Source organism: Camelina sativa, chromosome 18 (genome assembly GCF_030686135.1).
Source record: "Camelina sativa cultivar CO46 ecotype springtype chromosome 18, ASM3068613v1".
Lineage (NCBI taxonomy): Eukaryota > Viridiplantae > Streptophyta > Magnoliopsida > Brassicales > Brassicaceae > Camelina > Camelina sativa.
This window is the reverse complement of record NC_141897.1, coordinates 552096-567700: the sequence shown is the minus strand read 5'-3', so window position 1 is coordinate 567700 and position 15605 is coordinate 552096. Positions and strand designations below refer to the sequence as shown.

Sequence of the window (15605 nt, the reverse complement as noted above, 5' to 3'; positions counted from 1 at the left end):
TCCAATGTCGAAACAAAATTGTATACACGTAAATCATTACAAGTATTTAGAACCCTATTCATTTCCCCCAACATGATCATTGATCACAAATAAAAAATCCAAGTACATATTGTAAACTTTTATTATTAATTTACTAAATATAAAACAGAAAGGACAAGATATCTAAGTCACCAAGGCCCATATCCACGTAAGCTTGAGCAACAACCAGATGCTGTATTATCCCACTCTCGTCGATTACTGCCTGAGGGGTACATACACGCTTTATTTCTAGATCAACGAACGAGATTATGAAAGACTAGTGTTGACTGTTGAGGAAGAGAGACCCTCTTCTTGAAGGAGAGGGATCGGATCATCGAGATACTAATATCCGTTTTATCTATATCCTTGAACTCATGAAGATTCTTTCGTACAGACAACTCTCTTAAACTTGTTAAAGATTCTCTGATACCTAACTTATTGATTCCTATTTTTTTGTTCTCCTTGTAAATCTTGGAGAAAAGTGTTTCGTTTATTATTCACGAACCAAGATTATATATAGTTTACACAAGACTTGATGCACAAATAGAGAATATTTACATAATATATACTGCCTAAGATATAGAGAATATCCTATTTCCTAACACTCCCCCTCAAGATGGAGCGTGTAAGTTGAGAACGCCGAACTTGGACAGTAAGTACTGAAATTGATCACGTCCCAAAGCTTTTGTGAAAATGTCAGCAGGTTGTTCGTGAGTGTTAACATAAGCAGTTGCAATAGTACCAGAAGTAATCTCATCACGAATGAAATGACAATCACTCTCGATATGCTTCGTGCGTTCATAGAAGACCGAATTGGTGGCGATATGAAGAGCAGCCTCATTGTCACAAAATAAACGCATAGGACGACTATGCTCAACACCAAGAAATTGTAAAATCTCATTAAGCCATAGAAGTTCGGTACAAGTCATAACCATGGCTCGATATTCAGATTCAGCGGAAGAAAGAGACACACACTTCTGCTTCTTTGTTTTCCAAATGAGCGGTGAATTGCAAGGCATAACCATATAACCAGTCAAGGACCACCGAGAAGCAAGACATGTATTGTAATCCGAATCACAGTAGGCATTAACTTGAAGAGAGGCCGTGGAAGAGAGAACAATGCCTTGTCCGGGACAAGACTTTAAATAACGCACCACACGTTGAGCCGCCTCCCAATGATCCACAAGAGGTGTTTGCATAAACTGAGCAAGTATGTTAACAGCATAACTCAGCTCAGGCCGAGTATGCGTAAGATAGACAAGTCGTCCCACTAAACGACGATATTGATCCAGAGCAGAATACGGAGCACTCTTAGAAGACAACAATTTATGGTTTTGTTCTAAAGGAGACTCAGCCGGACAGGAACCAGAAAGACCACATTCATCAATAATGTCAAGAAAATACTTTCGTTGAGATAAAAAAAATGCCATTAGGTCTGCGAGCTACTTCAATACCGAGAAAATACTTCAACATACCAAGGTCTTTCATCTTGAAATAACGACTCAAATGTGATTTAAAGGAGGTAAGAACTACCGAGTCATCACCACAGATGATTAAGTCGTCAACATAGACAAGAACGTGGAGAAAGACCTTGCCTCGTCGATATGTAAAAAGAGAGTTATCTTTATGAGATTGAATAAACTCGTAGTCAAGCAAAGCGGTAGATAACTTGGAAAACCAACAACGCGGGGCCTGACGAAGACCGTAGATAGATTTCTTGAGCTTGCAAACAAGTGTTGGGTCTGCAGGATTACATCCCGGAGGCGGTTTCATGTAGATATCTTCATCAAGATCACCATGTAAAAAGGCATTATAAACATCCATTTGGTGAAGTTCCCAATTCTTAATGGCAGCTACACCAAGGAGAGTACGAACCGTTGGTAACTTGGCAACAAGTGCAAATGTATCAGAGAAATCAACTCCCTCTTTTTGATGATTTCCAAGTGCAACTAAACGCGCCTTATACCGTTCTAGCGTACCATCCACGTTAAACTTAAGACGATAAACCCATTTAGAACCAAGAGCTTTGACATCCGGTGGAAGATGTTCAAGAGTCCAGGTCTCGTTCAGTTCTAAAGCATCAATCTCTTTCCTCATTGCATCATGCCAAGAATTTGAACAACTTGCTTATAAGTAACAGGTTCATCGACCAGAGTCACAGCTGCAAGAAACTTCTGATGCGCAGAACTAAACTTGTCAGACGATACATAATGTGTGAGAGGATAGAAACACGTACCAGAAGATTATGAAGAGGTCGTAGGTTTGAGAGAGATGAGGGTTTCATCATTACGTGCAGAATAAGTTACATAAGGTTCTAAGCGAGTAGACTTTGTTTTCTTGCGAAAACCTCGTCCAAGTGATTCAGTACCAAGATCGAAGTTACCATCAGTCTCATTCAAAACAGTGTCAGTAGCAGAAACTGAATCAGTGGTAGTAGCAGCGGAGTCTTTGGTAGAAACAGATTTAGAGTCTTTGGTAGGAGCAGATTCGGTAGTAGGAGACGAAACAGGTGGAAGCACCACAGACGTTGAACTCCCCCTGTTTTCAAGAGATAATGGTAAAATCTCATCAACAAATTCGTCATTAGAGACAGAGGCAGTTGGCATTACCGGAGAAACATCTTGCGAAATAGAGGAAGCAACAGCGGGAGAATATGGAAACACGGCTTCATGAAAAAGGACATCTCGAGAAACAAAGAGATCATGACTCTCCAAGTCGTAAACACGCCAACCTTTTTGAGTGTGAGGATAACCAAGAAAAATGCATTTTCGTCCTCGCTCTTGAAATTTATCATGATGAGTCGTGTGTCGTTTGGCAAAACATAAACAACCAAAAACCCGTAGATGATCAAAATGCGGGGTTGTAGAAAGAAGAACCTCATATGGAGTTTTGCCGTGAAGGAGAGGAGTAGGTGTTCGGTTGATTAAATATGCCGCGGTGAGAACACTTTCGCCCCAAAACTTTAGTGGTAGATTAGCTTGGAAGAGTAAAGAACGGGCCATGTTGAGAATGTGACGATGTTTGCGCTCAACTCTTTCATTTTGTTGCGGGGTATAAACACAGGAGGTTTGATGGAGAATTCCATGATCTTTGAAGAAATTGCGGAGAGCAAGAAACTCACTTCCAATATCACTACGAACAACTTTGATCTTTTTACCATACTGTTGAGTAGCCATGGCCACAAACTGTTTGAGATGAGTAGCAACTTCGCTTTTGGCGAGAAGGAGATAAGTCCATACAGCCCTAGAATGATCATCCACAATGGTAAGAAAATAGTGTGCTCCACAAGTAGAAGCAAGTTTGTATGGTCTCCAGACATCACAATGTATCAAAGAAAAAACTGCCTCTGCTTATTAGTACTTTCGGGAAAAACCAATCTTGTTTGTTTAGCTTGAATACAAACTTCGCAAAAATCATTGTTATCACTAATAATGTGTTCGGAATCTTGTAAAGTAGATAAAAAACTTGATAGAACTTTCGTAGATGGGTGTCCCAAACGCTCATGCCAAAGAGTCTTGGTAGATTTCTTGACATTGTGAACATTTGCTGAAACTGCACCTCAAAAATGATAAACCCCATCTCTCTCTTCACCTGCGCCAATCAGCATCTTCAAAGTACGGTCCTGTAGAACACAAACCTTATTCAGTGAACAAAGCAAAACACGACATCTCATGCAAAAGACGTGCTAACGAGATAAGGGTGCATGAGAGATCGGGAACATAGAGAACACGATGTAGGCGAACGTGATCACCAAGAATCATTGTTCCTTCTTTTGTGGCAAACGTGTGTTTCCCATTGGGAAGAACAATAATACTGCAAGGAATGTCATGAATATCCTCAAGAAGATCATCGGCTCCGGTCATATGGTGTGATGCACCAGAGTCAAGTAAAAAACTCAACGCAAGAACTCTTACCAGATAATTTATCATGGCTTGTTGATTGGTCATATTTCAACAAGCTCACAATTGCGGACCACGTCTCCTGTGTGACACCGGGTAGATCAGGAAACTCAGCCTCATTAACAGCTTGAGCATTGTTAGCTCGGTAAGAAGGAAAAGAACGACCGCGGTTAGAACCACGACCACGACCGCGAGTAGAGTCAAAACGAGAGCCTCCTCTGGAATCACCATGCTTCTTGATCCACTAATCGGGAACCCCATGAAGTTCAAAACAGGTATCAACGGAGTGATTAGTATGACCGCAATGTGTACACGGTCCGGTGTTGAGACGAGTAACGGAGGCAATGGCATTAACCCCTGTTTTGACGGCAAAGCCAATTGCATCTAGTCGTTCTTCCTTAGAGCGAGCAACAATTAGATGTCTTTCTTCAGCAATAACTTCAGAGTAAACTTGATCAAGATTCATGTCGCCATCTCGATTGAGATGACCAAGAATGTTGGTACGTGTAGTACCAAACCGAGAAGCATCAAGACCCATGAGAAATTGGTGTATACGCTCGAGATCTCGGCGTATTTGCTGCTTAAGACGTTCAGGATAAGACGGGGAGCTGCAACAGCAATCAATAAAGCGCTCAAAATCATCAAGATCGTCCCACATGACCTTGAGCTTGCCGAAATAGTCAGCAACACTCTGTCCGTCTTGAGCACAGCTAGCAATGGAGGATTTGATTTGATGAACACAAGAAGCATTCCCGATAGAATACCGAACACGGAGATTATCCCAAAAGATTTTGGCATTATCGACGAATGAGATTACCTTTTGGACCTTGGGATCCAAGCTTGCATACAGCCAACCACACAACATCGAGTTAACCTGGACCCATCGTTGATAGTCAGGGGAACTAACATCAGGTTTGAGTAGAGATCCATCAACGAGACCAAATTTATGCTTGGCTGCTAAGTTATTACGGGCAAGCTTAGACCACTTTTCATAGTTTTTGCCGTTAAGAAGAAACGGAGTAAGAACGTGATGTGGTTGATCATTGGAGGAGAGGTTGTATGGAGAAGATGTGATGGAGACCTTAGTAGTAGTAGGAATAGTAGAAAGGGCAGATGATGTATCGTTCATAGTTTAGATAGTAGAAAATCTGTAGTAAAACGGCTGAGAAGTTTAGAATTTTAGGGTTTTGTTTAGTGACTATGATACCATGTAAATCTTGGAGAAAAGTGTTTCGTTTATTATTCACGAACCAAGATTATATATAGTTTACACAAGACTTGATGCACAAGTAGAGAATATTTACATAATATATACTGCCTAAGATATACTGCCTAAGATTTTTCGTACTACAGATCTTATATACTACCGAATATCCTATTTCCTAACACTCCTATATTTTTCGTACACTAATTTACTTTTACTTTGTTAATTTGAATTCAAAATCCTGCCACTATCGTGTAAGTTTATTTCCAAAAGCTTTGGAATATTTTATTAACCTAATAGTTAATTAAGAAAACATTATAAAGCATAATGTTTCAAAATAATACTCCATCCATTTCACTATATATAATTGAGTTGGTGTATTATTAAAGGATGTTTTGTTACATTTTATGTAAAATAGATTCTATATAAGATATTTTATGTTCCTTTTAAAAACTGTATAAAATCCCCAAGACATTATTTATTGTAATAGATAGACACAACACGTAGCCTATATGTCTTTATCCAACCAAATGAAAAGAAAAACACGTAGCTTTAGCTATATATGAAGTACTTAGAAGAAAATGTACATATCTTAATAGGGTTTGTAATTGTAATATATCTGGTCGGTTGAAAAATAAAAAACGTAGCTCAAGAAGAAATTCACGTGTATTTTGTCTCTTGATGTAAGATATTGAAACTGTTCTTGGCTTTCCTTTTCTCATTTCTCACTTAACCACTCGATTCACTTTACACCACACATTATAAGTGTGCCTAAAAAAAATCTCTCATTACATAAATTTCTCTTTCTTCTTCATTTCATTCTTATTTAAGATTTATAATCTGCTCAATCGCTTGTAAGCAACTTCTAAGTTCTTTAATCGCTTTCCATTTATAGTAAACCTTTTTTTTTCCCACATAGATCTAAGTTCGAGATCTTCTTTGATCTCCAATGGATTCTATCTCTGTCTCTGAGGTTACTGTTATTGGAAGAACACATTTGGGTTTTATGCACAGTTTCAGACAGCCATTTTCTGGTGTTCCAATGTCTCCAAAGTTCTGTTCTTCCAGAGGTAATAATAACACCTAAAAATCACTTCCTCTTCACAATAATTTCATTTCTTTATATTTATTTTTTTTGGATAATTTTTAAAAATGATTTATAAATTCCTCTGCATTTGGATGAAAAGTTGAAGGGCCAAGGGCAATATCATCAAGTGATACCAACACAAAGAGCCAATTTGCTTATGGAGAACGCATAGCTGCAACTAGTTCAGATTCAGGTTACAAGATCAACGGAGTAAATCTAAAAAGCAGAACACTCATCAGTTCTGTTAAAGAAGGATTATTACTTGATGCTAATGATGATGCGTATGGTGGAGTAATCGTTGATCCTGAAAAATTACCATCAAATCCTTACGCTTTCGCTTCTATTCTTCGAGCTTCTCTTTCCGACTGGAGAAGAAAGGTAAACTAAAAACCCTGTAGAAATCATAAACCCCTTTTTTACTAAAAAGTCATTTATCTTTGACCAATTTTATCCATTGGGGGGGGGGGGGGGGGAAATTTTGTAGGGGAAGAAAGGAGTTTGGTTAAAGTTACCTGTGGAACAATCAGAATTAGTCCCAATAGCTATAAAGGTAAACAATATGAAAATGGTGCTTGATCTTGTCTGATAAAGCAGAGTTGATTTGTTTATGCAAGTTAATGATGTTTTGTGGATTTTTGCAGGAAGGTTTTGAGTATCATCATGCAGAGAAAGGATATGTGATGTTAACATATTGGATACCGGAGGAGGAACCTAGTATGCTTCCTGCAAATGCTTCACATCAAGTCGGTGTTGGAGGTTTTGTATTAAATCAACATAAAGAGGTGCTTGTGGTACAAGAAAAGTACTGTGCTCCATCGATTACAGGTCTATGGAAGTTACCAACAGGGTTTATTAATGAATCTGAAGAGATTTTCTCTGGTGCTGTAAGAGAAGTGAAGGAAGAAACTGGGGTAATTAGATCAGAGAACATTAGTATAAATCTTGATTTTTAATTTAAAAATTCCCAAGATCATAACCATATTTGGCCTTGTTTGTGTTGTGTTCTTTAGGTAGATACAGAGTTCTTAGAGGTTATAGCTTTCAGACATGCTCACAACGTTGCGTTTGAGAAATCTGATCTGTTCTTCATCTGTATGTTGAGACCTCTCTCTGATAAGATAATCATCGATAGTCTTGAGATCAAAGCCGCAAAGGTAAATGTAATCAGAAATTTTCAACTAAGAGTCTCAAACTGTTTTGGAGGTCGCGCGTAGTTGGAATGCTCCTGTTGCACATGCTAAAAGATTATTGTTTTTGTGTGTTTTCAGTGGATGCCATTGGTGGAGTTTGTGGAGCAACCGATGATCAGAGAAGATAAAATGTTTCAAAGAGTGATTGAAATCTGCGAGGCGAGATTAAGCCATCGGTACTGCGGTCTTTCTCCCCATCAACTTGTCTCTACTTTTGATGGCAAACCTTCTTCTCTCTATTACAATGTTGTTGATGATGATCATGATCCTTCCAACTCCAATTGTAACACTGATTTCTTATAAATAGAACGGATCAAACCGAACCAAACAAAATGCTGTATATACTTATTCACATGTAATGTGTATTGTATTTACACTCTTCAGTATAGTAAATAGTAATAGTTTCTCGGCAAAATCTATTGTATTAAAATCAAAAAAGCAGAATCCAAATCAAAGACTCTTCATTTAAACTCAAACTGACATGAATCCGAAGTCTTGACTACTCTTTCCAACTCTTTTATCATCTCAAGTCTATCTTCCGAACTACAATTCGTTTCGGAGAACGTTACCTTTTTCAAACGACTTGCGTTCCTTAGTATATATTTCGCTACCTCTTTCTCTTCTTTGCGTTTCCCCTGGTAGCCTTCCCACACAAATGTCTCGAGATGGAGCAACAAACATTCAGGAACAGTCTTTGGTTGATTCCATTTCTCACAGACCACATGATCTCCAACCTTATGCCATTTCTGAGGGTAAAACACAATGTAACATTGCATACATTATATTAGATCATCAAACCAAAAACTTGTAGAAAAGCGAACTTTACAGATGCGTACATCGATGAGTAGCTTGAGGACTCGTAGTTTAGGCGAAGTATCGAGCATGAACATAAGTAGATTCCACCATGCCGGTTTACCTGTATATATCTCCAAATCTACCAACCGATAGAAGATACCACCAGTAGGATACTACGAGCAATGATGCAGTATTATTAGTACAATAACAATGTCATAACAAAACAAGTCAGTTAAAAAAGAAAAAGTTACCTCCAAGGGTGACCAAAAGAGCAAAGAAAGCATTTTGACTGAAGTTAGAGATCGCAAAAGCTTCTCACTGATTGTTTCACATGAAATTTTCGCCTCTACCAGCTTCAGAGAAGACTCACTTAGACAAACTTCAGGACCCTTCTCCAAATCAATGTGCAAGGATTTCAAAGAAGGAGCATTAATCACGTATTTCCAATGGTCTACTCCGTCATTTTCATCATGAACTGATAGACTCTGCAAAGATGGCACCTCAATAGCGAAAGATTTGATACCATCGCCACAAGAAGCTCGTCTCACGACCAGAGTTTCAAGACAAGGGCAGCCAGATAACAGGTTACGCACTGATTTGTCGTCTTTGTAATACATATAATCAAGATGCAGAGTCTTGAGGGACTTGAGACAAATCTGAGAAGAGACATCGACAAGGGCATGAAACCTAAGTATCAAGGTCTCTAGTGTTTTACATGTATACAACAAGGTCGGAAGGAAACTGAATGGCCTAGTATTCTTCCTCCTAATCTTGGGGTACACGTCAAGTAAGAGCTTACGCACATCGCGTCCGAATGCGATTCCAAGCAATATCCCAATATCCATGGCAGTACATGTATCCAAATCAACTTCAAGATGTAAACTTTGTAGCACTGGAGCTTTATGTGATAGCAGAGATTTGCAAACATCCTTTGAAAAATTCCCGAGTTTACGTTTGTGATCGCAAGAATCAAACATGAGGACAGGTACCTTCTTCCAGTGAGAGTGCCATTGTTTAGACAGAGCAGTAGTGGCTACGGCATCTTTTGTTGGAAGCAGAGACAGTATTTGCACAATCAGAGCTTCAGGAAGTTGAGTAAGTCTGTCCTCCTTCACAACAGCTCGTTTACTCTTACTTTTAACACTAGAAATTGAACAAAACCATGAGTTTGGGTTTCTTGAGTTTGGGAGCTTTATATATACATGGTTACAAGAGACCGTACCGTCGTTTCATTGAAGAGATGAGAGCAGCGTTGCTTGTTAGATACACTAATGCTGATCGAACTATGATGGTCGACGCTAGGGCTTCGGAGGAGGGAGGAAGCTGCGGAGGAAGAGAAGATCCTCAGTAAAATTTCCAAAAAATATCAGGTTTCAGGTTTCTGTTCCAATTTTATTGCAAATTTCAGTATGAACCGATCATTAACCGGATTGAACCAAACCGGACTACATAATTGTAAGAACCGAACTAAACCAAACGCAGACCAGAATAATTGGAGTATATCACAGTTTACCATTTCAAGTTTGCGAACTTTTTTCACATCTTTGAGACGGAGTCCGGGTTCCTACAGTCCAAGAGATTGATCTGTTTTTGGAGAAGCTTGATGGAGTATAAGAGGAGAAAGGATAATAATCACTATGTATTGAGAATCCTTTTTCTGATGAAGAGGATCTAAAAATGTAACATATATTTGCGTTCATTTTAGTATGGAGACTTTTCTCTTGTAATATATGTGTGTGTAGAAATCGTATATGTATGTAATCCTTCTAGTTTACAATATTTTTTTCTTGCCAAACTCAAAGTGAAAACTCTTTTTAAGTATCAATTTTAGGATTGAGCAAATTATTTATAAGTGAACAACACCATATCTCTATGTAGATACGAACAATGTAGTTGGGCTTCCCATCGACATCGAACATCCCAACGCAGTTAACAAAAGAGGAACTCAACATTTGTCAGCAAATAGTTCTACCTTAAGCGGATGGATGCTAGCTTGTGTTGTGGCCTCATCAACGAGAAGGGAATAACCAACTGCAACTGCGTTACCACTTAGCCTAGTTCTACCTCAAGCGGATGCTGGCTTGTCTTGTGGCCTCATAACCGGGAAGGTAATAACCTCCTGCAACAATGTTTAGAATCATGAGTTTTATCACAAAAAACATAAATCATTCACCAATGGTTAGCCACCCTCTCGAACCATTGTTGCATAGTAAAAAGACTGACCTTGATGTTCAGGGAGTCAGTAAAGAGCATAGCAAGTCTGTCTATTCCCAAACCCCAACCACCTGTCGGAGGCAATCCATATTCCAAAGCTTTACAAAAGGTCTCATCTAAAACCATTGCTTCATCGTCTCCAGATTGTCTATCCTTGAGCTAATCAGCGCTGGCGCTGAACCACTGGATTGTTCAACTCCGTGTAGGCATTGCAGAGCTGCGGTTCACATATATAACATGCTTGCTAGTCAAACAAACAAACCTCTAAAGAAAGCAAGTAGTGTGATTAAGTCAAATTCATCATCATCAGCCTTTTTACTTACTTCATGTTTGTTTATGAAAAGCTCAAATCTTTCAGTCAAAGCATTGTCCGATCTGTGCCTTTTTGCCAAGGGACTCATGATCACTGGATGGTTGATGATGAAAGTTGGGTTCACACACATTTCTTCAAGAAATTCTCCAACAAGCTACAGACAACATTAAAGATTTAAATTTCCTATTCTAGATGTTTGCAGAAGACAGGGAGGGAGGAGGGAGGAGGGAGACAGAAGAGTTTTTACTTTATCCAAAAGACGAGCTGTTGTCAAAGGAGGAGGGCATATGACATGAAGCCTCGCACATGCATCAACCAGATATTTGTTAGCTTCTTCACTAGCCAAGTCTTTTGGTATATTGAGGTTAGCCACCTTCTCTAACTCTGCTATCATCTCAATCCTCCTACCAAAAAACAAAACAAAAGTGATGCATATTATATTAACCACCACAGATAAGCTCCCACGGAAAGTTTTGTGAGGTATAAATCAAACCTAAATGGAGGAGTAAAGTCGATTTCAATTGGCTCCTTATCATATCCATTAGCATGATACTTGATTTTGTAACCACCTGTAAGTTCCTTTACCATACCACTCAACATATCCTCGGTCATTTCCATCAAGTCATAGTAGTCTGCATAAGCCATATAGAACTCGCAAGTGGTGAACTCCGGATTGTGTGTCATGTCAATACCCTCATTCCTGAATTGATTTCCTATCTCAAAAACACGGTCAAATCCACCGACAACAAGTTGCTTTAGAAAGAGTTCAGGTGGGATACGCATGTAAAGATACATGTCCAGATTATTGTGATGTGTATCACAAAGGGTCTGGCAGCTGCTCCACCAGCATTTATGTTCATGATAGGCGTCACAAACTGCAGGGGTAAAAGAACACTTGAACCATAAGCCACAATCTAAAGGGAAGGTAGTGAAATATATTTTGGTAAGAAAATGAGAAAACATAGAACCTCCAAGAAATTTTTATTTTTCAGGAAAGTGCGGATGTAGTCAGTGACATTAGCTTTGGCCGTAATTATCTAGCGTACCTCCTTGTTCAACATCATGTCAAGAAAACGCAGGCGAAATCGAGAATCCTGACACAGCAAAAACAGAGAAAAGTAGCATCAGCAACATGAAAATACAGAGAGGAATTGATCCAAATTGAGGAATCTATATATATAGCCCTTAGAAAACTGATCATACCGGATCTTTCAGAATATTAGCTTCAGGATTTCTTGATTCACCTGGATGCCAGTTGGAATTGACGTTATCGGCCTTTCTCGGCAACATGTGGAGACAATGGGACAGAACAATGAATGATTGCGAGAAGATAGTCAACTCTCCCCTCTTTGTTTTTCCTGAAATGTTAGAGTGATTGTGTGCATAGTGAAAAAAGATGACAGGATAGGCTACATGAATGAATGAATAATAGAAACAAAGAGGCTACGTGAATGAATGAATAATAGAAACAAAAAGGCTGCACAAACCTGGAAAACCAATGACACCAACAAAATCACCACGCTTAACATTCGAGTGGAGCTTCGAAAACACATCTTCATCCAATCCAGACTTACTGGGACAAGAAAAAACTTCCCAAGTAAAAAACCATATTTTCAAGAGCAATAAGTTGAAAAAGAGGAGAATCAGGTAAAGAAAGATTCACCTTGCATCAGCCATAACTTGGACCTTGACATCATTACCGTGTAGATCATAGAAGAAGAGCTTGGAAGAGGAAGATCGTTTGCTCATTATCCGCCCTAACAAAAGTAATTTTAAAAAACACTTACTTTTCAGTGCAAAGAGCAAGTGGCAAATGGGCATTGAGTGTGATTGAAACATCGCAGCTAGAGAGACTTGAGCATCTTCAAAATGTTCCCATTGCTTAAACAACTAGCATACTTGCTAATATATTCAGGAATTGACATTGACACAGAAAACTTGTGAGGGTATGGATTCTCCCCTTTAACCATCTCTGGCTCAATATATTTGATTCTGTTCTCCAAGTATTGCTGCAAAAGGCATTTGATTCTAGTATTGCACAAAGACGAAAATAAATAATTGAACAGATGATTAATTTGTGTACCGTTGGATCCTCATCATCTGCTGCCACTGGATTCTGCCTCATCGTATCCTTCTTCTTCGATGTCTTGAGAGGCTTATCACTGACAGAGGTAGAATTATCCATGGATAGCTTTCCTACTTTGAATAGCCGAACCTGATTCAAAACACCCACAAGAAAAAGGATTGTAGAGAATTTAGTACAAAGATAAAAAAAAAAAATGGCACAAAAATGTAATCCAAAAAAAGATTGGAAATTTTCAGTTTCAAAGTCTTCTTCATCTTTCTCGACAATATCTGAACCTTGTCTGAGAATCATTTGAATAGGATCTTTCTTCATAACCGATCCACGCTTTTTACAACCCATCACTTCGAGTTCGTTATAGCAGTAACTTAACAATACTAAAGTCATCCACGCTTTTTACAAACCAGCAAAGCTTAACAAAACAAGCAAGTAGAGAGGAACACAAACAAGTTTTAAGAACAGGACAATACAAAGATGAGAGCCAAAGTGTGACTGTAGGAAAAAATCGCTCTTGAGCTCCTCCACTATCCCCATTCAACGGCCTAGCTTATATGAGATCATCATCGTTTTTCTTCTATTGGGCGTTGATGAAGATTCGGGCAATTTTCTATCTCGACTTTGTTCAGCTTCAGTTTTGGAAAAGAGACTTGACTCCCATAGATGCTTCTTAGTTCTTTCAAATAATGTTGACGAAGGACTTGTAGCTCTTGAAATGGATTCACTCCAGCAACACCTTCAGCTTTCGCTTTGTTTATTAATTCGGTCATCTTAGGCGAGGATTCTACGCTTAGAGACTCGAGCTTCGCAGCATATACCAGCCATGTCAAATCTTTCAGATGTATGCATGAGTTTATTACCACAGCTGTGAGATCCTTGAACCATGGATTGATTGGAGAAATTTCATTGGATGCTGTGGATGGAGCACACTGGTCTCTTCTGTGGCCTTCCCATTCTGACTCTGTGATATCGCAGTTTACCATTTCAAGTTTGTGAAGACTACTCAACTCACCAATGTCTGCAAATGGTATTTTAAGTCCTTCGAGATATAGACCATGTGTCATCCCTGCCAATCTTTTGCTTCTGAAAAACTCTTTCAAAACAGAATCGTTATTCACAGTAACGGTCAAAAATTGTAAACCCTTCAACTGATCCAAGATCTTCAGCAAGCAGCAATCTAATGCAGCAGCAGAACCATAAAATCTTAAAACCTGCAACTTTTTTAATTCTGAAATCAGACCGATGCTTCGAAGATTGGACGTGGACTCCAAATTCAAGTGAATCAATTTGGTCAAGACTCTTAAACCTTCTGGCAGATACTTTATACTCGTCCCTTTTAAGTTGAGAAGCCGCAAAGAAACCAACTCCGAAATTCCTTGCAACTCGGTGATTTGGAGGTTCCAAGATAGATCCAAAACCACCAGAGTCGACATGACCAGAAAGAACTTACTAACGATATCTACCAACTTGTTGTTTTGAAGGAACAAGGTTACAAGATTTGTCTGGTCAGGAAATTCAGGATCTTCTGGTATGCTCTTAATCTCATTGTTGATGAGAGACATCTTTGTCACGGTTGTCCAATCCGTGACATCAGGCAGCTGGCTTAAACCAGCATCTGTTTTCATAAGAAATCTTTCTCCATCCCTGATTTTAGACACTATCAACAATGCCATCTCACGGACCATATCATGCATATACACTTTCTTATTAGACTCCCCCCCATCCACCAACAACAAACCTGCCCCAACAAGAGTATCAATGATCTCATAACCTCGATGCTTTGCTCTCTCTCTTCCGTCTTTTTCATCTATGAAACCCTCACCTATCCAATACTGTACCAGCTCATCTTGTTTGATATAATATGCCTTGGGAAACAAAGCACAATACCCGAAACACTTGGCGTCTTTTATTTCTAAATTATCATAGCTTAGCTTCAAAACTTGCTTATTGATTAGCAATACCCGATTGCTGTTAAACTCACTTCCTCCCATAAGTCATCTAATAACAGAACGAACCGGGGCTTTATCTGTCTTAAAACCCTGCTTATTTCACCAGCTTTCTTGGTTCTTGAGTGTGTAGACCAGTTACTGTCACAGATTTGTAACCTTTCCCCAATCGCATCTTGAATCCTGTCGACGTCAACATCTTTGGAGGACTCGACCCAAATAACAACATCAAACTCATTCTTGACTCCAACGAACTTGTTGTTGATTAGAGTGAGGAGGGTAGTTTTGCCAACGCCTCCCATACCGTAGATTCCCATCATTCTAAAATCATCTTTCCTGAGAGTTTCCCAAGTCTTCTCCAGCGTGGCATCAAAACCAACAGTTTGGTGGCAAAGCCTCACTTGAACCACAGGAGGAGGAGGTTGCTCAGTCACATCTTGAAACCATTGACCGGGGAGGCTTTGAACTTGAGTCAACTTGTTGAATACCTCTTGGGCTAGGTCGCAGGTAGAGAACCAGCAGCCAGATGTTGAGAGACGGTGATCCTGAGAAGAAGAGGAAGCAGTACGAGAGGAAGCAAGATCAATTAAGAGATAGGTGTGAGTCTCAATGGTCTGGACAAGTGAAAGCCACTTATCAACAGTAGCAAGGCGTTGCTCACCCTTAAGCTCCCCAGCATTGACTCTGTTTAAAACATTCATCCCGTTCAGCACTCCTCAACAAGACAAGATTTTTCTTCAATTTCCATATGTGACCGACCTTTACACAAAAAGTAAGACAGAGCGGAGTTATAACACGGCTCAACAACCGGCCAACACCAACTCATATTTTTGTTTGTGCGCTCAGGTATTGAGAGTAG

The 15605-nt window shown here is 39.3% G+C and overlaps 2 protein-coding genes and 2 pseudogenes across 5 annotated transcripts; 1 reads left to right on the top strand and 3 right to left on the bottom strand.

Annotated features, from left to right (window-relative positions):
- Window positions 1–5665: 5665 nt before the first annotated feature.
- Window positions 5666–7813, top strand: LOC104763017 (nudix hydrolase 8). Of its 2 annotated transcripts, XM_087500023.1 has the most exons (6): window positions 5666–6191; window positions 6309–6586; window positions 6693–6758; window positions 6850–7119; window positions 7219–7362; window positions 7477–7813. In XM_087500023.1, exons 1-6 carry the CDS (start codon window positions 6071–6073, stop codon window positions 7699–7701), a joined length of 1104 nt encoding a protein of 367 aa, XP_087356149.1. In that variant the 5' UTR covers window positions 5666–6070; the 3' UTR covers window positions 7702–7813. The 2 variants fall into 2 exon arrangements, with proteins under 2 accessions (XP_087356149.1, XP_087356150.1); XM_087500024.1 differs by lacking the exon at window positions 6693–6758 and having other exon boundaries at window positions 5711–6191.
- Window positions 7475–9534, bottom strand: LOC109130428 (putative F-box/FBD/LRR-repeat protein At4g13965). Its single transcript, XM_019239936.2, has 4 exons — window positions 9416–9534; window positions 8445–9336; window positions 8235–8366; window positions 7475–8144 (listed from the first exon to the last, which is right to left on the bottom strand). Exons 1-4 carry the CDS (start codon window positions 9424–9426, stop codon window positions 7860–7862), a joined length of 1320 nt encoding a protein of 439 aa, XP_019095481.2. The 5' UTR covers window positions 9427–9534; the 3' UTR covers window positions 7475–7859.
- A 470-nt stretch (window positions 9535–10004) lies between these two features.
- LOC104760163 (putative disease resistance protein At5g47250 pseudogene) lies at window positions 10005–15605 on the bottom strand (annotated as a pseudogene). The gene is made up of 10 exons (XR_015588059.1): window positions 12804–15605; window positions 12384–12729; window positions 12208–12293; window positions 11924–12078; window positions 11689–11814; window positions 11214–11595; window positions 10968–11124; window positions 10731–10874; window positions 10417–10624; window positions 10005–10312 (listed from the first exon to the last, which is right to left on the bottom strand). The product of XR_015588059.1 is annotated as a putative disease resistance protein At5g47250 pseudogene (transcript).
- On the bottom strand, window positions 10176–15586 carry LOC147921295 (lysine--tRNA ligase, cytoplasmic-like; annotated as a pseudogene). Its single transcript, XR_015588058.1, has 11 exons — window positions 13274–15586; window positions 12804–12935; window positions 12384–12477; window positions 12208–12293; window positions 11924–12078; window positions 11689–11814; window positions 11214–11595; window positions 10968–11124; window positions 10731–10874; window positions 10417–10624; window positions 10176–10312 (listed from the first exon to the last, which is right to left on the bottom strand). The product of XR_015588058.1 is annotated as a lysine--tRNA ligase, cytoplasmic-like (transcript).

Bases quoted from the DNA above. Each gene is read 5' to 3' on its own strand.
- LOC104763017 (XM_087500023.1), top strand. From the start codon at position 6,071: ATGGATTCTATCTCTGTCTCTGAGGTTACTGTTATTGGAAGAACACAT. The intron at 7,120-7,218 runs GTAATTAGATCA...TGTGTTCTTTAG, and splicing joins AAGTGAAGGAAGAAACTGGG to GTAGATACAGAGTTCTTAGA. The intron at 7,363-7,476 runs GTAAATGTAATC...GTGTGTTTTCAG, and splicing joins TTGAGATCAAAGCCGCAAAG to TGGATGCCATTGGTGGAGTT.
- LOC109130428 (XM_019239936.2), bottom strand. The intron at 8,367-8,444 runs GTAACTTTTTCT...CATTGCTCGTAG, and splicing joins TCTTTTGGTCACCCTTGGAG to TATCCTACTGGTGGTATCTT. The intron at 8,145-8,234 runs GTACGCATCTGT...TTTTACCCTCAG, and splicing joins TCCTCAAGCTACTCATCGAT to AAATGGCATAAGGTTGGAGA.